We start from the raw sequence: 20,384 nt of genomic DNA, 5'->3' as shown, positions 1-20,384 counted from the left end.
AAGAAAGAAACTGAGCTTACCATGAACCAAAAACCGCAGCAATAGCTGCATTACATACTTACTAACACTAGATGGGGTCTGAGGAAAGAGTGAAAGGGAAAGTTGGTGAACAGCAAAACGTTGGAGGTCCGAATTATCTCAGGCAGAGAAGCAGAGGTTTGCCCACCTTGTCCATTCCTCTGGCACTGTAGATCTTCACCATGTGGATACTTTAACACGCATGGTACACCACTATTAGTCTCATTAACTACATTTTATTCTTACATTGAAAGGATACATACACGTCAGTAGCATAGTTTGCATCAGCTTCTCTTTACTAAAAAAGCTCAGTGTATATACAGCTTTAAAATTCTCCTGCTGTAGCAAGCATATATTAAATCAATGCTTATATTAAATCGATGCATATATCAACTACTGTTCTTTACACAGATTTTTGTATTTTAGAATACATTAAAAATTTTCAGGTGACATGTTCTCTTACCTTTTCTCAGTGTCCTGATGGTCTAACAGTTGCAATGAATTATGGATATGGATATTTAATATTCAAAACAATTTCTATTACAGGATATAGGCCATGGAGACAATCCCGTTGTTACATTTGGAGAGGCAGAAAGTGTATTTTCGATGATTAGTGATTTCTGTTGTTATGGTTGCATCTTGCAGCTTTTCCTTGGGAGCAGGAAGGGCAGACCAAGGGTCTTTTTGAGATCCTGCCTTTGTTTAATCCTGTGAAAAGTACTGTAACCTTTTCTTAATCAACTGGTGCTTTTTGTCCTTCCTCTTAGCAGCTTTGACCTCCTGTGCTGGAACTCAGCAGAACACAGGCAGGCCAGCATCTGACTCCAGACTTCTCCTGAGACCCTGAGGGATGCTGAGCTGGGCTTTCCGACCAACCAACACAGCTACTCAGCAGAAGCAGCAGCCTGCCAGCAGAATTCATTTCCCTCACTCTCTTCTTCTGGTCCCATGCGAATGAGTTGGACTCCTGTGGATCACTTTATCCTCTTTATTAAGCCCGTCTCTGCAGAGACCATTTTAATTTAATTCAACTTGATAGCCAAGCCTCAAAATCCCCTTGGCTCTTGAAACACTACAATTTTCTGGTGTTCAATACACAAGCCCTTTTCCAGCATTGTCTTGCTTCCCTTCAAGTTAAAAATGCCAGGATCCAATTTCTCTAAACTAGCTTTTTACTCTGACTGATGTTCCTTGCTGAGTGACCAGTTCTCACAGTGAGCTCTAAAAGAAAGTGCTGTTTCAATGAGAAATGCTCCCCTCATCATAATATCTATTTAAACTTGCATGCTTGACAGAAAAGAAATAAAAAATGGTTTCCCACAACATAGGTTAAATAAATACTGCTTGCCAGCCATATCTGCTTTAAAAAGTAAACTGGTAACATGGTGAGAAATTGCATTCACTGGCAAACATAAGAATCTCTCTGTTTTGTCAGATTTGTTAGCTTAATTGTAGAAGAGGTATTGCTAAGACCTACTCCCAAGGGTTGATTTGCATCTAGCGGTCTGATTGAACCACTGGGACTGACACTGCACTGGGATTTGGAGGGCAGTGCTCAGTACTTCAGAGGATTGGATGGATTAGGGTGCCAGTGTAGTTAAAAACAGAACCAGGTTGAGCACCTCAACCTGGAAAAAAGACTAACACATAATTTAGAAACAGAATAAGTTATGTCTCTGATAGGCGAGTCATAAGTTTATTTCATAGCAGAGAGGCAAAAGTTGGGAAAGGCTGTGACATGTCAGGTCACTCCTAAATTATGATTTCTCATGGGAGTCCTTACACATAATCCTCTTCTGCAACATACTTCACACCTTGGATATAAGAAAGTCTATGAAAGCATCTCTATTTGTGATGACAAGCCAGGTTTCACATGTCCATGGGAAAAGTGTGAAGCTCATTCAGCGGAGGGATGGTGAGATAGCCCTGAGTACGAAGGAATAAAGGACATTTTCCTTTGCTCCACCTGCTTTATGCAAAGCCTCCCTTTAATCCAAGGCAGCAGTGCAGAAGCAAAACATGACAAAACAATGTAGGATGCTAAGTGGCATGAAAACTAAAAGAAACATATTGTGTAAGTGAACAGAAAAGAGCTCTGATACACAGTTTTGTTGGATAAGGATGATGAAAGGCCTTTCCAAGAAAACAGTGCCTTGCTGTTATCCTGAGAGAGGCTCCGTGTGCCAGGACAGCCCTATTTAGGAAGGCTGAATGCCTTGGTCTGTAAACACCCGAAACAGCAATGCAGCACAGTCTGTCCACATCCTCCTATTTAACCTTCAGTGGACTGGCAACCTGGCAAAAACCTGGACCCGCCAAGTGGAAATTCTTGTTGGAGGCAGGGTTAGCTGTAGCTTGAAACAGCTCCAGCTGCCTTGTTTTCAAATGACTTGGTGATACTGAAGGCACAGTTAGACTTCAGCCAGAAGAAGCATTCCCCAAATACACCTTGTGATGACCCAAACCTGAATGTATTGCTTGTGAGCTGTGCTGGGAGGAAAATGCTGGAAAATAAACCATCTCATTGCGCACAGAGGAACTACAACATGGAGTGCACAAATGTAGGTGTGTTTCAGGCTAAATGTAAGCAGTGCCTTCTGGAATGAGAGGTCACAGCAGAATAATGTGTTAAAACAACCAGAATCTATTAGCATCATGAGGAAAAGTATGAATGAGGGCAAAATGAATTAGGATGGATTTCTGGAATACCTGTTAAAACAGAAAGTGGACAAAATTTGTAGTTGATTTGTTCAGGGCACCATGCAGACCTCTGGTATTTTCTGTCTGTTAACTTGTTAAGATCTCACAGTCCAAAAGTAACACCCTCTTCTTTTCCTGGCTAGCCAGTTACTATGGGCCGGGCTACTTGTTATTCACATTTTGATGCTGAAAAAATGAATAATGGAAGAAAAATGGCAATAGATTTTGACTTTCACTTCAGTGTACAATGAATTAAAATGATGCCTCAGATTTACTATGAACCACAAAGACAAATCTCAAGAAACCAAAATGAAATGTATTCTGGAATGTTCCTATTTGTTTTTATAATTCATCAACAATCATGAAGAATGGGCTCTAGTACTAAAATCATTACTAACACATTAGTTTAAGAGTCAGGGTAATTTCTATACCTTGTATGGCTTACTCTCACTTTCTTTTTATGAGGTGTTCAATTCAAGGTAGTTTCCTGAATAAAATTTAGATCATTCTCTTAGATGTCAACATGAATCCTAATGCACTGCACTGCTCTGAATGACTGCAGATCGCAAAGGGTCTTTGAAAAAGGATAAAATGGACATGTCATGCAGTAACCAAGTAAATGCAGTCCCTGATTAATATGCAAGTTTGAAAAGTTCAGAAAATGTCATCATACTCCATAGGTGCACCCTGTTTTTGAAAAGGTCTCTTTTTGTTTATTTTGTGTATAAATGTCATTCTACATGAATTTCACTCCAGCAGCTTTTCATAAACTCAAGTCAATGGTGATATGTTCAAATATTTGAGTGTTTCCTTTAAAACTAGAGGCAAAGAAAAAATCTCTTCGATCTGTTGACACAGCTGTGAAAGACCGTGGTGCTTGCACATAGATTTCTTTAAATAATCTGAATATCTTCTTTTCACCATCCCACTGGTAAATCTGGGAGAAGGTATAGTCACTTCCCAAGGCTAGGTAGTAATTGTTCTTGAAGGAGAAAGGCTGCAGTGTCATGGCGCCTCGGGATGGAAGAGCCTGTATCTCCACAAACTGTTTGCTATTCCATTTCATAACTCTGGAGTCACCAATGAATCTTGTGAGCGTGATGTATAGGTCATCTTGCATCCTGAAACTCTTCACAGCCAAGACATCCTCCATGTTAGGGATTTCACTATGTGGGACAAACTTTTTGGAGGCTTTGTTCCACTGGAGTATAATGGGAACCTGGGAACGGCTAGAGAGGATTAAATGTGGTTTCCCATCTATATCAAGAAACTCAGCATCAGTGTCCCTGAACCATTCATGAAGGGACTGATATGAATAAAATCCTTTGTTATTCCACTTGTACACTGTTGACAAACCTGCTTTAGAGCTATCTGCTATGACAAAAAACATTTCACTGTCTATCTCAAAAAGCTCTATATCATTTGGTTTGGAAATGCGAGATACTTCAATATCTTGGAATTTGACAAACTTTGTCCAACTTTCATCATACTTGTAAATGTGTGAGCCACCGAAGAGCTGTGCCACCACCACGAAGACTTGGTCACCAACAAGAATGGCTTTACATCCCACTATAGACTGACCTATTGTCCAAAGGAAAAAAAGCACATGTATATTATCACAGTGCAAACACACTTTAAACCACAGAGAGATTACCAAATCACCCCTCCCAGTTTTTAAATATGCACTATCTGATAATTTTGTCTTCTGCTACATGTCAGTTTCTTTTCAAGCTTTTTTCTTCCTAGTATGGAAGAGAGATGACTGGAGAGATGACTTCAAATGTCACACCCTGCAAGGTATGCAAATATGATATATTGTAAAATGCTAATTCCTTTTTATCCATAATACTTTTTATTTCTTTGTTTGTTCAGACACATGGCCCCTAATACTCAAAACAGCTACTTAAATTTTATTATTTCAAAATAACAAGAGTTATCTTGCTGCTGATCAGAAATATGAAATTCTCTTATTCTTGGAATGTCTGTCTTTCAGACAAGAAGAATGAAATATCATAAATTTTTCTTGTTCTAGAAGGATTGGAGTCAGCTTTTTTGTTGCTGTAAACAGAAATATTGATGCATCTTGTAGATATATCACCTGACAGCAGGATGAAAAAGATAAATCTAACTCTTTTGTTTCTGTTAGGTATTCCTGAGATTATGTTAAACCAGAAATATTTAGGAATATTGCAGTTGCCAGATTAGATCAGATCAGGTTATGGTCTGTTTTGAGAATGTCAAGTTACACTATGGAAGAACCACATCAAAAAAAATAACAACTAGAATATTATGATAGGGTTTGTTGGAAGAAGAGAGGAATTCCCCTGAGAAGCACACACTTTAGGTAGAACTGTAGCTGCACAAGTTCCCGATGTGTGCCTGGGTCAGTCACTGCAGGACACTCACCCTGGCTCCTCTGCCGGTCCCCTACACGTGGCTTTCACTGATCTGCCACTCTCCCAGTGTGGCACAAGGTATCTGCAGCGCAGGCATGAATGCTTGAGCTGATCATCCAGGCTCCATCTGGTCTAACTTAATCAAAATGAACTCTAGAAGAGCTTTCACCTGTCTCCTGTCTCCTTCTGCAGAGGACAGCAATGCCTTTCTCTGCATGTTCACTGCAGAGGCAACCTTGACAATTAGCTCAGCTCCATAAGCCCATGTTGTAAAGGGCTAAATTTAGATATGTGAATGCCAAGCATACAGACAGTAATGAAATTCCCTGTGTAGCACATAGCTGGCTCCAGAGCTCTATGTAACACTCTTCAGGTTCTGCAAGAAGCTCTTCATGTGCTTGTGTCCCCTGGCAAAAGTGTCACGCTCGCATACGTTTCAGAGTCCAGAGCTCAGGCTCAGGCCTTCCAGGAACAGGACAGTTGCTTATGGAACAAGCCTGGGCACACACTCTGGATGTGGAGCTTGGACACAAGTCCCTGGCAGAAATGTCTCCTGATCAAGTCATTCACAGAGAGGTGCAATATGCCTGGACGACAGCTGTCTTTGCAAATGGCCCAAACTCTCAACTTCGTTTCCAGAGTTTTCCTAGGACTCAGCTAGCTCTCTCTGTGGGCTGTTGACTTCTCAATTTACATCCACTGGTACATATTTCACCTGAATCTACCAAAACACAATGGAACCTCAAAGTGCAACATTTTTCATTTCCAAAATTTCCTGACAAAGGGGTAGCATCTTGTAATCTTTTGTTTGTGACACACACAGTTGATCTGAGGAGGTGGGGGCTTGCTGCCTTTGTAGAATTAAACACCAGATGAGGACACAGCATACTCTTTGTTTTCCAAAATGTAAGGTAAAAAATATCACACATAACAAGGAACAGGAGGGAAGGATGCTCCATGGATAAATTTAGCTCCTGAGTCTTCAGAATTATGAGCAGCTGGGAAATCAGGCAGCAGATAACAGCTCTAAAGACTCTGTCCCTGCTGTCACAGTGTGACTGAGCACCACGAGTGTTGGTCAGGGACAGAATGGTTGTTAGAAAATCAGTGTTAGAACATTACCTGGCATCCACATGGGCTTTTTGTTTGATCAGTAGTCTGGCCAGCATGCTAATTGAGCATGTTTGTAAATGAAAAGTAAACCTGGAAGCTTTACAGCAATCTCTTTAGGTAACAACAATTTAAATATTTCTATGTCATCTTCAGCTGGCTCCCTGGCAAACCCACCCTAGAAGCATCCTTAGACCTATTTTCTTCTACATGCAATAGAGTATTTTTATATTCTGTTTTGCAGGCACTTTGGCAAGAGTGAGTGGTCCTTCAACTTCTACTTTGACTTGCTGTGTGATTGAGGCAGTGAGTGCTAAGTGGGGCCATGGTGTGACATTCACAGCAAGTGTTGGTGCCTTCAGACAAAAAAACCCCAATTTGTGTGTTACAGTGAGGTTAAATGTGCATGTATTAACAAGATGCACTACTCCAGGGAGTCACTCATGTCCAGACATCACACAGTTTGATGGGCCAAATTCAGCAGAGATTTAGGACAAACCCCAACAAACTGGTCCCATTTCTATAGGAATCTTATCCTGGTGAAATGCAAACAGTTCATCAGTGACTGGAATCCCAGTGTTCATATACCTGTAATATTGTCGTAACTCCTGAAATTCATTTCAATGTGATCCCACTCCAGCACCATGCAGTTCTCCATGCTGGGCTGTGCAATGGCTACAAACACATCATTCTTTGAATTGAATGTATCCACTGAAACGGATTGGTAGGGCAAAATCTGATGAACAACAAAATCTAGAAACATACATTTGCAACAGTTAGGATACATCCTTGCTGGAAACACTGAATAAGTGTACCTGATTATAATGATTTACACTGAAAAATGAGTGAAATATTCTGGATTTTGTATAACACTAGCATGGAATTGTCATTTCTCACATTAGGCATACAGCAACAGGGCCAAGTGTGTCTTGTGTTAAGTATCATAAACTGTCCTCTGGAAATATAGTTGCCAAGGAGATCAAATAAGCAAATATTGAAAGAAATCAGATATTCCAGCTAGGCTGACTACTATCAATGAAATCAGGATATTGAGAGAGAAGTTTCTTTCCCCACAGCTTGAAGTGGCTTTCCCATCAAGTGGAATGGCCTTACCAGAATCAATTTCAAGCTGAGAGACAGCAACTACCAGCTCAAGTCCAATAACTTCTTAAGTCATGCAAATTTAATCACTAGCAATTTGTGTTATGCTAAACCAGGCAGAAAGTGAAATAATATCTGAAGTTCGCCCGGGGATAACCCCATTTTGCCTAGACCGTAGACAAAATGGTGTAATCAAAAACTCAGTTAACATAATGTTTTATGGGGCATTGTAATGTAGTTTAGGCATAAAATACAACCAACCTGAAAATTACTATCCAGTGGAAAACTTATCTTAGATAATAAGGCTGAGGAATTGGAGCAACCTGTAGAAATTAGGAGTGTAACTCTAAAATGAAATATTTTTTTTCTCAAAACCCGAGTGCCTTTTTAGATTTAATTCTAAAAGTAACCCTAGGGGAAGTCAGCAGTCAGCACAGAGCCAATCTGGGGGAAAGCAAGGAGGCTTGGGTCTGAATTTTGTCTTTGACCTGACAGTTGGGCAACATCATTATTCTCAGAAAAAAACCCCATGGGTATAGCAGAAGTGACAAAGAAAAGCCAGCATCTGGGTCTAGACTGGGGCAGGATGCCTGCACTGAAGCAATGTAAACATATGTAGAAATGAAGAAAAGGAAAGACATCTTCTGCTATGATGGCATTTCTCTGCAGAACCATGCACTGCTCTGTTTTAAGCTCTACTTGCTACATGCCTTCATCACGCACTCCCTATGCTGGAAGGGCCAGAGCATCCAGGGATTTTGGTGAAATGGTAATTAAGTCCTCACTGGAGTCCCTTATTTTGGTGCATTATGAAATAATTGCTTCTGAATGAAGAACCCTCTGTTTCGGCATGCTTGAAAGCCTTGCCCTTGAGGAGTTACACTTCTGGAGAATAAAGATAGATGACTACCATTAAACAAACAGAGCAGATTCTACAGCAGTGAAAGAAATGACAGTCCTTGTTCTTCGAGGGACTATTATAATTACAGCTTGGGCTTGGTTCATAAATGCTGCTAGGCAAACAAGAAAGTTATCTTCATTCTCACTGAGAAACTAAAAGTACTGGAGAAAACTGACACTGAAGTATGCAGGAAGTAAAAGTAACTGACCAATCATGAAAGGTAGATAAAGGATGGAATGAAATAGCAGATACAGTCAAAGAAAATAAAAGTATACTAAAAACCTTGAGAAAAAAAACCCCAAGAAACTAATCCTGAAAAAGATGTCTTGAAATCTGAACACGTGTGAAACACTTCAGAGAAAATTTGCGAATTGAAACAAATCAGTCTGTATGTAAAATTTACTAGCAAAATCAGTTGTAATCAGTAAGAAGCAACAAACACTGTTTTTAGCGCTAGCTGAAAACACCAGACTCATGTAGAACAGGATTACACTGTAAAAAGCTGCTGCCAGATCAGGCTTGCCAAAATTTTAGGCCTTTGGGGTTCGATTTAGTTCTACGTGCCTTGCTTTAATGTTAGACAGAGCTAGTACAGTAATGCAGAGTTGGGGAGCTGTTTTCCAATATTTTTATCTTTAAAGCTGTATCTCCTGCATGGGACAGGGAAGAGGATGCAGCCCATGCTTTATCTCTGTGCTGCTCGCTGCATGAACTGTCCCTGTCTCCCTCCTACTTCATACAGTTTTGCTCTCCCTGTCTCAAGACTTGTGTGGTTTTCTCAATGGTTTCTGTTTGCTGAGGCTGGGCTGGTCCCCCTGTCCTCCAGTCGATCACTCCGCCTCTGCTTCCTCTGTGCCTGAAATGGTCATCATGGCCAAGGGACCCAACTCTTTTATTGGGCTGATTTCTCTTCTGGCAGACCTGGCTTTAGCTGACCCCAACACACAGGAGCACTGATGCTGGCAAAGGACAGAGGGAGAGTGCAGGGAGGATGCTGGAAGACACTAAGGAAAAATGGGAGTGATGATGTGTTTTAGCGGCAGCTTCTAAACTGCATCCTGTGAATCCATCCCACTCTCCTCACATTGCTTCTTCCCTGCAGTGGAGACTTCTAGTCCAGGTGAGGCTACCCAAGACCTGGGGGTGCCAGTAGGAAGCATTAGTCATCCCTTCCCTTTTCCCACCACAGGAGATCTCCAGCACAGGAACAAGTATGGAGCAGATTACCTATTAATGCACAAACTACCTCCCTTCCAGCCAGTGGGGAAAGACAGGACCGTCACCAGAAGACAGTCCCAGCTTAGCTAGTTAAAGAAAATGGAAAACAAGCTTCCAAAGCTCAGTGAGATGATCCCTGCCTGCAGGTCTGGGCAAAGCAGGTCCTGCGCATGCACACAGCCTGTTTCCAGTGGCTGAGGGAGCATGAGACCTGTTTTCCAGTCTTGTGAAAGTCAGTTACACATTTCCCTGTGGTGCTTACAGCCACAGCACAGCCCCCTCTCACACTGTTGTGGGAGGAAGAGAAGAAATGAAGTGAAATGGCTTAACCTGCTTCCACAATGCAAGCAGTGAGAAATGGGAAAGACAGATGCCATCATAAAAGGAGTTAAAAGTGCAGATCATCAACACTGAATCATTTCTTCTGTGAAGAAGCAACAGTACCATTTTGTTCTTTGTCTTTCTTTCTATTTAAATTTGGCAGTACCTTTTTTCACCTCTCCTCCTGTTATTATAGCTGTTCAGCTGATGCAATGAACTGACTGAGTCAACAAGATGCACATTTTACCAAGCAAACGACTTTGTTACCACATTCTACATCCAGTCATGCTTGACATAGAGTACTGGAGACCAGACATGAAAGAAAGTCTGATTCCACCTGGCAAAGGAGGGAAACACTGTTCTGAAGACTAACATGAAAGAAAGAGGTTTGCAGAGCCCTGCCTGTCACTGACTGGGAAATGAGAATACACCTGTGGGGTATGTTGCTTTACTTCAGAATATGGTATAAGCCTGAGCCTCTGACAAATCAACCCTCAAGGAGTGAATATGGACATATTTACACTCCCTTTGGATCTGGGGGAGGCAATGGCAGAGAAGGAGAAAGCAGCAGTGGCCTGACACCACTGACCACAAGAGTCATACAGAACAGCGTGTGACAGCTCTGTGCTGTGCTGTGGAAGCACTTCTCCAGTGGCATTTCAACAAATATTCAGCTGGGCAATCCTTGCCCCACAGAACACCTTCAGTCCCCCACAAACTCTACAGAAGATGAAATTAGATTTTTGCTTGGTGTAATTGCCCTTACAGCAGACAAAGGGGCAAGTGTTAAGAGTGAATTTTGCTTGTAACAATTTTACGGTTTCTAGGTACGTCAGTATAGGTCTGAGGATCAGGTAAGGCTTGTTCTTGCACACTGTTAGTGCTACACAATTGCTTAAAACAGATTGCAATGAAATAAAGCCTGCTTTTACTTTGTACTGCTGCCTGTCAGTGATTTGGCAGACATGGGAATGTAACTATGGTACTTTTCTAAGCTTCATTGCTCTCCTGTGCTTGACATCGTTGCAGGCAGCAGATTATTGCACTTTACCTCTGCTGCTCTTCTGACATAATTCTGAATTCTGAGTTCATTCTCTTTTCCTTCACATATTGCCATCAAATTACCTTTCATACCTTTTCCTGAAACTTAGTTTTATACTGCTTGTAATCAACTTTTCTGTTATCTTTTAATAATGATGACTGCCTTGATGACAGATAACTTGAACACCTCTGATATTACTGTGTAGAAAAAAGGCAGAGTGCTGACATTCTATAAATAAAAGACAAAAAACAATACTTGCAGCTGATATTTTCAGTTATATGATGTGACTACATTTAAAAATAGGGAACTGTGGCTGTTCAGTCATAAAATATAAGCATAATCACATGCAAATTTCTCTTCACTTGCTTCAGCATGCTTTATATCACCTAAAAACAAAAAGATCCTAAACAAGACAGTAGTCAGAATATTATTGGACTTTTTTTTCCAACTTAATGGAGTTCCAGGAAGAACTGCTGGCATTACTGCCACCACATTTGATGCTAATAAGTTGTGGCTTATTAAATAAATATACAGATATAGCCATATTTTTGAACTTCTTTTTATTGCTTTCTGTGAAATACAGAGCTTTTGTTGAAGCTCATCTGCCATAACTATATGGCTTTATTCCAGATAATAGAAAGCATTCTGTGATGAAAATTAAGCCACAAAGTGAGTCATAATCAAGTCTTGGAATAGGAATAGTCTGAGGTTTTCTCCTATTATCACTTAATCCAAATAAAAACTCAGTACTTACTTTGACTTTGAAATGTAATTTTCCCATTTTATACTTGTTTTAGTACTCAGAAGTGCTTTGTATGTAACCCTTTCCTCCCCCCAGGTCATGCTCACAGAAGGAAAGGGTATAGTCTAAATGTCTGATATTTAACCATTTGTAGTGTGCTTAGAAATATACATTCTGAATACCTGTAGTGGTGCATTCATAATCAAAACTTGTCACATCATTTAACTTCTTATCCTGATATTCTGCTGGACCAATACACAGGACATCAGAAACAGTGGCATTTGTCATCTTTAACCACAAAAACAACCACTTGGCTTTGCAGTCACACTCAAATTTATTTCCCCTTAAATCTCTAAAAAACACACAGAAATAAACATATTTGAAAAGGTTGATAGCAATATGAGTACTACAGAACTGTTATCACCTTGACATACTGAATTTCAAAATATCTGAGTATCCTTGAATTGTTCTGAACTGAGAATAGGGAAGTTTCTTAATTTAATTTGGACTCTTACTAAGGGGTCTCCTACACTGAGGTTTTTTTTAAACTATTACAGTCTATGCTTACATATAATCACGGTAATAGAGCACAGTGATTCAAGTGTAAAGTTACTTTTTTGGTAAATTTTCATAGGATTAGGACTGTAATGTAATAAATCCTGACAGTCAGGTTGTCTGCTGCAAGCCTCCTTCACACCAGCTACTGCTGACATGGATAAATCCCAATCCTTCACTAAAATGTTCCAGTATTGCTGGTTGACTGAATAGTCTTGCTGGCACCATTTCTGAGTTACATTAAAATGCAGATGTAAGGCTTGTATTGTTTGAGTTGCTGCTGATGTAGAGTCAATTTAACCTCCCTCTACTAATGTATGTGCAATCTCAACACTGTACTTGTTCTTCGATCCCTTGGCAATTTTTGTGGCTTAAAATTATACTTCGCTGTTTGAGAAAGCCAGGCCAAAAGTAGGGGTCTAGGAGCTCAGTTATACAAGGAGCTCAGTTATACAAGGAAACACTGACAGGATATCAGCAATGGGCTACAACTGCACAAAAACAAGGAAAGAAAACCTTCTTTTTTTTAATTAATGACTTTGACTAAAATAATCTCAGGGAGTGCATGCAACATTAACAGAGGAAAATGTTCAGAGAAACTGTAGTTTTAAAATTCATTGTCTCCCTCTCCCTAACAAATAATTTACATGAAACACCAGAAAGAAGTACAATAACACAAGCTATATATAGCATCACGAGAAGCAACAGTGATTTAAGAAATAGCAGTTACTTTAGAGGAGTCTGTCAAGTAAATAATGATAAAATGAAAAAAGCTAGAAGGAAAAATTCACTTTTTTTTTCTGTGTATATACCAGATACAGCACCACACACACCCAGAACCTAAAACTGAGAGCAACAAAGTGACTGAAGCAGACACCCAGCAGAAAGATTATTGTTACTTACAGTTCAATTAAAGAATCTAAATGGCTGAAGACATCCCGTGGCAGAGCCTTGAGATGGTTATTGGCCAAAGAACTAGAAAAGAAAGTTAGAGCTTAGTATTGTTGCTATCTCTTTCCTGGCAATCCTTACCAAGTCATAGCTCACTTAGAAGTTGTTAATTATCTGGTACTGTCCAGCCACTGGCATTGTTAGTAGTTACCAGGAACAGGCATTAATTATTCTCATTCAAGAATGGAGACTGATTGAAGATCACATAAAAGTGAAATATTTAGAGCTTTTTGAATTCCCAAATGCAAATCTAACACAGAGAACAATTGCTGAGCACACTGAAGAGAAGCAGGAATGTTAGTCACGGTGTGGCAGTGAGATTGGTGAGGCACCTGTGCACAGACAGCGCAATATGCTGCAGTGCTGCCCAAGCAGGATTTGCTATAAGGCCAGTTTGTAATTTATGGAAGGCATGTTGTTGACTGCAGGAGGAAGCTGACAAATAGAGGGAAGAGAGGTTTTCTGTGTGGCAGGAAAGTCAGTGGTCCCATAGAAGTGTTTTGTTCAAGTAGAAATTACCAAGTGTTAATTAACTTACAGGTGAGTCAGGTCTCGAAGGCCACGAAATGCATTTTTTGAAATGGTATCAATTTTGTTTCCTTCAATGAATCTAGGCAAAAAGAAAGAAAGAAAAAGAAGTATTTTAAAATATTTTAATTAATATTATTAGCATCACTGTGCTTTAAGCTATAGTTGCCAAATTCAGCAGATTCCTGGGCATCTCCTTCATACTGAAAGAGAGGAAGTCTCAGTGGAGCTGCTCACTTTTCCTTATCCTTTTTCCTTGGGCGGAGTGCAAGGAATGATGCAAGTATCAAGCAGCATAAGGGACAGCCACACAACACAAATGCCCAGCAGAAAAAGAACAAAGTGAAAAAGGCAAAAAAAATTATTCCTCTTGGTTAATCCTCTTGGAATGTGTTGTGTGAGGCAAGAGATCCACACAGAAGAGGCTCCTGGGACGTACTTTAGAAGCTAAAGTCCTGCCTTCCCCTCAAAAATCACCTGCATTTTAAACCACAAGGCAGCACCGAGCTGCCAGGGTTGCCCAGGCTGCAGACCAACACTTTCATGGGGAACTCCCGTGGCAGCACACAGAGTGCCACCTCCACACCCATGACTTGAACTGCAGACCTCCAATATCTGCATTAATGGCAAGACCACTGCCTTCGCTTTGTTCTGGCTGCCGCAGTTCAGCTCTCTCCAGCCAGGAAGTCACCTCTGCAGGGTGCCTGGCTGCACACCGGTCACGGCCCTGTGCCCCAGGGGAATAATGACAGGCACATATCGATTCCAGGAGCTGCTCTTCCTGACTGCACATCAGCATTTAAAGAAAGAGCTGATATTTGAGTATCTTGACCCCTGAGCACTTGAGGACACATCCCTAAATACACCATCAGCCCAGCAAAGCGATTGCAGCCAGGTGCCCATCAAGATATTGCATGGTACAGCTGTACCTGGGTGAAGACAACTGCATGCTGACTTTATAAAAGGTTTGATGAGGTTAAAGTGCCTGCCTTCCTCCTATGCATCCTTGTTTGCCTTCCAGAGAAGTTACAGGAGAAATGCTATAAGACAAGGTCTCTTATAGAGAGAGTCAAGATGGGAATTCACGAGATGACAAGTGCTCTGGGTTCTGCAGTTTAGATGTAGCCAAAATCCTTCATGAAGTGACTGGGACCCTGGCTGCATGCAAAGGGTGCAGATGAGAAAGTGCTGTGTCTATGTGGAGGATGTCAGAAGAGGGTCAGCAGTCACAAGGCTGAAGGAGGACACGAATTCAAACTGCAGAGCAGATAGCCACACTGCCTCCTGACACCCTCACTGGAACCTGGCATCCCCACAGAGTGCCAGTTGACTGGGCTGTGCAAATAAACAGGGCTTCACTGCACACAGTACAGTGAGATGATGCAAATCTGGCCTCAGTAATTCGGCAGATTCTTGAGTCACCAAACCTGGCCTCCAAGAGTTGCTACCCTGGGAACGCCACTCTGTTTGCCAGCAAAGCTCCCATCTTTATCAGACCTGTTTTACCCAGACTCTGTGCACAGAGTCAGTTAGATTAAGGGGGCATTGAATGCCATTTTGGTGCCACAAGTGCAGCAGGACACAGCTGGAGATATATTTATGGGTATCCACTGTGAGTGCTTCCCAGCTACTCTTCGTCCAGAGACTTTGCTTTATATGCAAAGACGCTTGTCATTCTTGCTTGTCAGTGAGGTTTCCTTATTCTCTGCAAAGTCTGAGCCCTGGTAACTAAGAGACATGAGTTATGGAAGCTGTAATAGTTTTACTGGCTGCATGGCTGAAAAAACAAACCACAGAGAAAGGCTACTCACAGCCAGTTTCCAAAAGGTGTAGGGGAGATTTGCTAGAAGAGGAAGAGCTCTATGGATTTGGCAGGAAGGGCAACCACAACCAGTAATGGAGACCACTCGTTCAGCTGCTAAAGGAATTTGAAACTGTGAGGCTTTACTAATCTTCATCCTGCTCTCTGGCTTGCAGCTGGTGACTGGGGACAGAGAATTCCCCTTTGACCAGCTGAGGAGAGTAGGTCTTGCCATGACTGCAAGGACAAGCTCATCAACACTGGAAAGCAAGTCATTAATTATACAACATAAAAATGTTATTCTTCCTTTTTACAAACATACTGCAAATAATTCTCTTTCCTGTAGATACAAGGAAAAGAGAATGGATAACTTGCTATCTCTGAAAAATCCAGATGTAGCTGAATCATGAATTTTAGCATACACCATTTACCATTATCCTCTCTTTCTTGGTCTGCAAATTCCATTGTTGGCTGCTCTACACGTATCAGACTATTAACCCTGAATATACCCCACCTTAATATCTATTTGCCTGCAAGACTTTAGCAAGAGTCAGTTTTATCAACATCAGTCTTCCTTTAGAAAAGGACAAATGTTTTCCACAGCTACCTTTCAGCACGGAAATGTGGGTGGAAAGAGGAATTTTCCTGAGGTTGTAATCAGTTTCAAACACACCAGCTCATATCCAGTAACACACAGAAATGTCAGTCCTTTGGAGTATGAAGGGAAGACAATCCTGTAAGAGGGCTAATACTTTTTTTGAAGAAATAGGAGTGAACTAAAAATAAACATCAAAAAGGATCAGGAAATGAAAGTAATGTAAAAACCATAAGTGAACCATGTAAACAAATGGAGATTTAAATAAATTTAAATAATAATATAAATAATTACAATAATTTATGCTGTATGAAAGATATTTATGTATTTATAATTAATTATTATAAAAAGATAAATGACATGGGCATTAAATAGTATATCAGAAAAAAGGCAAAGTTGGAGAAGAAAGTTGGGGGAAGAGACTGAGAATGGTAATCAAGGTTGCTCTGGGCAGCACACAGATACTCTTAAACTCTTCAGGCTGTCTGCAGGTCAGAACAGGCTTTCCCACCTCTTGTCTGAGGTTAAAATCCTCTTGGCAGTGATGGCATTGTTTTGGAAAGCCAAGCCAAGCTCTTGCTAACAATGACTTTTTGGAGACACCTTGCATTCACAGCATCTTTTAAGAATGCACTGTAATCTTTGAAAAATCGTGAGCCCCTGTAAAGAACATTTGCACAGGAGTGGGACATAAATCCTTCATCTCCCCTGCTCTTGAGAATCACAGTAAAGACCAAGATTCCACAGCAGAAGTCTTGGCAACTTATCACAACATCTTTATTTATAAAGAACATAAAGTACCCAACTTACAGGTATTCTAGATGGAAGAGACCAGCAAAGGCATCATCTCGTATAATAGTGAAGGAGTTGGAGTTCAGCAACCTGAAAATGGAGTGCAGGCATTAGGAAAGGACATTAAAACCTGACACAACCAAGCTAATCTTACTGACTTGAGCCCATATTGTCCCACCAATGCAGCACACATAAAATATTGTGAAATGGGCCATCAAAAAAAATCAAATGCATTTCGTCATGGCAGTTAATGTCTACTACTGCCCAGAAAAGATGCTCACTGTGCCACTGGCCTTGGCTAAATGCAACCTGGTCTTCAACTCTGCAGTCCCCTGAGCAGGTCAAGCCATCATCAGATGGCAGGACTGCTGAGTGTGGATGTCTGTTTCTTACCACCTCTCCAGCCCTACTGTCAACTTTGAAGAGACCATCTCAGCATCAGTCGTAAGCCCCCAAGCACCAGCACCAGCTGTCATTTATGCAGTTGCAGTGGTTCAGCACTCACTCATTCTGTGCTCCCAAGGGACTGTTACAAGTCTGACCTGCAGGCGAGGTATAGCCCATGGTGTGAGAAGACAGCAGCGAGTTTATCAGCTGGAAACACAGACATACTCAAACCACCAGAGTACTGCTATCCTTATAAAGCAAAGCCCTGTGTTTGCAGGTGGTGAGGAAGAGCAGCTGTGCTGCCTCCTCCAGGCACTGCCTTGCCCTCCTCCTGTGTGAACTTCATGCACAAAACTTGTTAGAACTGCTCCAGAGTGGCTGTCACCTGAGCCAGGACAAGGCGATCAGGGAGAAGGATGCTATGGAGACTTTGCCAGCAAAGTTCTTCCAAAGTTGTATCAAAGTACACGAGCGGATGATTTCCAGTGTTGCTGTTCAAAGCCACACAAAGTAATTGCCTTTCAAGAAAATAGCAAAACTTCTCAATTGGTCTAAAAAATGAACACTACTCAAAAAAAAAATTTGGAAAATCTCAGAATTTTTCTCTGTGAATTAACATGTCTTCACTAATCACTTTATTAGAGCAACTTACTAATCCTCTTTCTGTATGGTTTTAGGCATTTTACTAAAATTAATTTAGAAGACTAATGAACATGAAATGCAAACTTTCCCTGTGGTCTCTGGATATTATGCTAATACTAGACAAATGCTCCTTAAATTATCCCAAAGAAATCTGACAATGATGCAGACTGCCATCAAAAATAAATCCTTGCGTTACTGTTTTACCATAACTACTGCCACAGAAGACATTGTCCTGAGGTGCCCAAGTGCTCAATTATGTATGCAGCTCTTTTGCCATTTAATCATTGTTTTTTCTTATGTTTAAGGGAATAGTCACAAATTGCACTGACAGAATTTGTCAGGGCCCAAGGCCATTGTGGTGATGACAAAACCCTCTCACTGCCACATCTGACTTACATAAAGTGACATGAGCAACTTCTGACTTCTGCAACAACAGATCTCCGCCCCACCACAACACACACCCTAGCATCTCCTCCTGGAACTCTACTACAGCTAAGGAAAAGGGACAATCTTCTGATCTTCCTCCCTTTTCCTAGTACCACCATCCAAAACAAGCCAGATTCCCCCATCTCTAATTTTCCACTCACAGTTTTTCTTAACCCACCCTTGGATTCCTCCCTTTCCTTTCCAGCCAGTACAGGTCTGCTGTTTGCCCCCATTCACACATGGGCAAGGTCCTCCTGCTCTCTGTTCGGGGCTCCCAAATAACAGAGACTTTGTTTTGGAACTGGTGTCACATCGAAGGAGGTGAAAGCTTCCAGCCCTTGCTTTGCCCATTTCTCCCCAGCATTTTGCAAAGGGTGCTGCTCCTCCCAGTAGTGGAACAGGCCTTTGAGTCAAATGAGGTGGGGTGCCCAAGGAGAGGAGGCTGGCCATCATGCTACCAGATGTCTTCGGTGATCACCTCTTGCTAAGATCAATTTTAACATCTAGCTCTGAGGCAACCACTCAGCCAAGGTTTCTGGCAGGCTTCTGGCTTTGCTAAATTTTTCCTTGCAGCATCTTTGCCTGGGGCGTTACAGAGGTAGGTCTGGGGGGTCTGCTTGGTATCAGGAGTTTCTGGCAGGCTTCACTGGGCTAGGCAGGGCACAGGCTGCAGCTTGGCTTCGCTGCAGTTTATCAGAGAAACCAGTATCCAGGCTCCCCAGGGGGCTTGTACCGCAGTCTGTGTCTCTGTACCTTCCCTGCTGCTGCCTCCCAGGACAGCTAAATTAAGAAAGCTTGGGTAAGCTCCTCAGGCTTCAGGCACACCCCTAGCTGCAACATGGACACTACAAAGCGACTTGCCCGAGGACAGGAAGGAAGGAGGGTTGCAGAGTGCAGGGAGCAGGACCACTGTCTCCTGGGACAGTGGACCACCGAGTCAGAAAGCATCCGAGGAGCCACCCTCCAAATTGGATACCGAAGCAGAGTCATGCTGCAGACAACACCAGCACTTCACACACAGACGCTTCCTTCTGAAGTGTGTCCCGGCAGCCTCTGCTTGCCCCGTCGTGCCTGCAACATCCCAAAGCCACTGTCAGACTCCCGGGCATAGCGTGAGCAGGAGTGAGAGTCACCACATGACTCTGGAGAGGAAAACTCAGCCCTAAACTAATTAAACCTAAAGTTATAGAGAAACTTAGGGCATCAGAAAACATTTTGCCCTCCTTCAGTATCTAAATACACATTTTACAAAGTGGTTTATGAGCAGAAAATGCATCACTAATTAAACGGCGGCTACATTGGAGGGCTGCACAAGCTGGAAATTTACCTGTTACCTCCCTTTTTACATGGGAAAGGGACTCTATTTAGGAAAAAAGAGGGGGCTCTGTTTAAAGGGACTCTAGGAGGAATGGGCGAAGTGCTACTTGGCCGTGCTCCTTGCCAGTGCCATACTTACAGCAGCTGCAGGGAGGGCAGGTGAGAAAACATCCTGTCCTTGACTTCGGAGAAGGTCCCGTTGACCAGGCTCCTGGAAAAAGACATGCCACCCGTCAGGCGGGACCGCCCCGCAGCCCTTCATCATGCCTCCTCCTCATGCCCCCGCGCCCCGCGCACCCCGCACTCACAGGGAGCCCAGGCCGGCGGGCAGGCTGCGCGGAGCCCCCGCCGCGCCCACGCACAGCGCCGAGTCCCGCCAGCAGCTGCAGGGCGGCCCGCAGCGCGGGGCCCGGCGCGGGGCGGCGGGCGGCAGGACGAGCGCGGCGGTGCAGAGCGCGGACAGCAGCCGCAGCGCCACCGCCATCCCGCACCGCACCGCGCTGCCCGCCGGCCGCTCCCGCCGCCGCCCGCGCCCTGACATCAGCGCAGCGCCGCCCCCGCTGCGGCGCCGGGACGCGGGGGGGTCCCGCGGGCGGGGCGAGGAGCGGGCGGTGGGGACCACCTTCGCCCTGCTCCTCTCGGCACAGCCCCGCAGAGCCCCGCCGGGACGCGGCGGGCGGGTGGCCCCCCACTGGTAGCTCTCGGGATGCTACCCCAAAAAATCGAGGGCAGGGGAGCACAGAGGTGATGGATGCAGCATGTCCAGAGAAGGGCAACGAAGCTGGGGAAGGGTTTGGAGCCCAAGTCTGATAGGGAGCGACTGAGAAGGTTGAGGGTGTTT

General features: G+C 42.8%; 1 protein-coding gene across 1 annotated transcript; it reads right to left on the bottom strand.

The window, feature by feature from the left end:
- Window positions 1-289: 289 nt before the first annotated feature.
- On the bottom strand, window positions 290-20,046 carry LGI2 (leucine rich repeat LGI family member 2). The gene is made up of 8 exons (XM_071555213.1): window positions 19,852-20,046; window positions 19,683-19,754; window positions 16,790-16,861; window positions 13,594-13,665; window positions 13,008-13,079; window positions 11,732-11,901; window positions 6,813-6,977; window positions 290-4,299 (listed from the first exon to the last, which is right to left on the bottom strand). Exons 1-8 carry the CDS (start codon window positions 20,025-20,027, stop codon window positions 3,482-3,484), a joined length of 1,617 nt encoding a protein of 538 aa, XP_071411314.1. The 5' UTR covers window positions 20,028-20,046; the 3' UTR covers window positions 290-3,481.
- Between the last annotated feature and the right edge of the window lie 338 nt (window positions 20,047-20,384).

Source organism: Pithys albifrons, chromosome 5 (genome assembly GCF_047495875.1).
Source record: "Pithys albifrons albifrons isolate INPA30051 chromosome 5, PitAlb_v1, whole genome shotgun sequence".
Classification (NCBI taxonomy): Eukaryota; Metazoa; Chordata; class Aves; order Passeriformes; family Thamnophilidae; genus Pithys; species Pithys albifrons.
The sequence above is the reverse complement of the archived record's forward strand: the minus strand, read 5'-3'. Positions and strand labels throughout refer to the sequence as shown.

Excerpts from the sequence above, each read along its gene's own strand:
- LGI2 (XM_071555213.1), bottom strand. The coding sequence starts at position 20,027 with ATGGCGGTGGCGCTGCGGCTGCTGTCCGCGCTCTGCACCGCCGCGCTC. Across the intron at positions 19,755-19,851 it reads CCCGCCGGCCTGGGCTCCCT|GAGCCTGGTCAACGGGACCT; the intron begins GTGAGTGCGGGG and ends GTCTTTTTCCAG. Across the intron at positions 13,666-16,789 it reads CTCTTCCATCTAGAATACCT|ATTCATTGAAGGAAACAAAA; the intron begins GTAAGTTGGGTA and ends CTTTTTGCCTAG.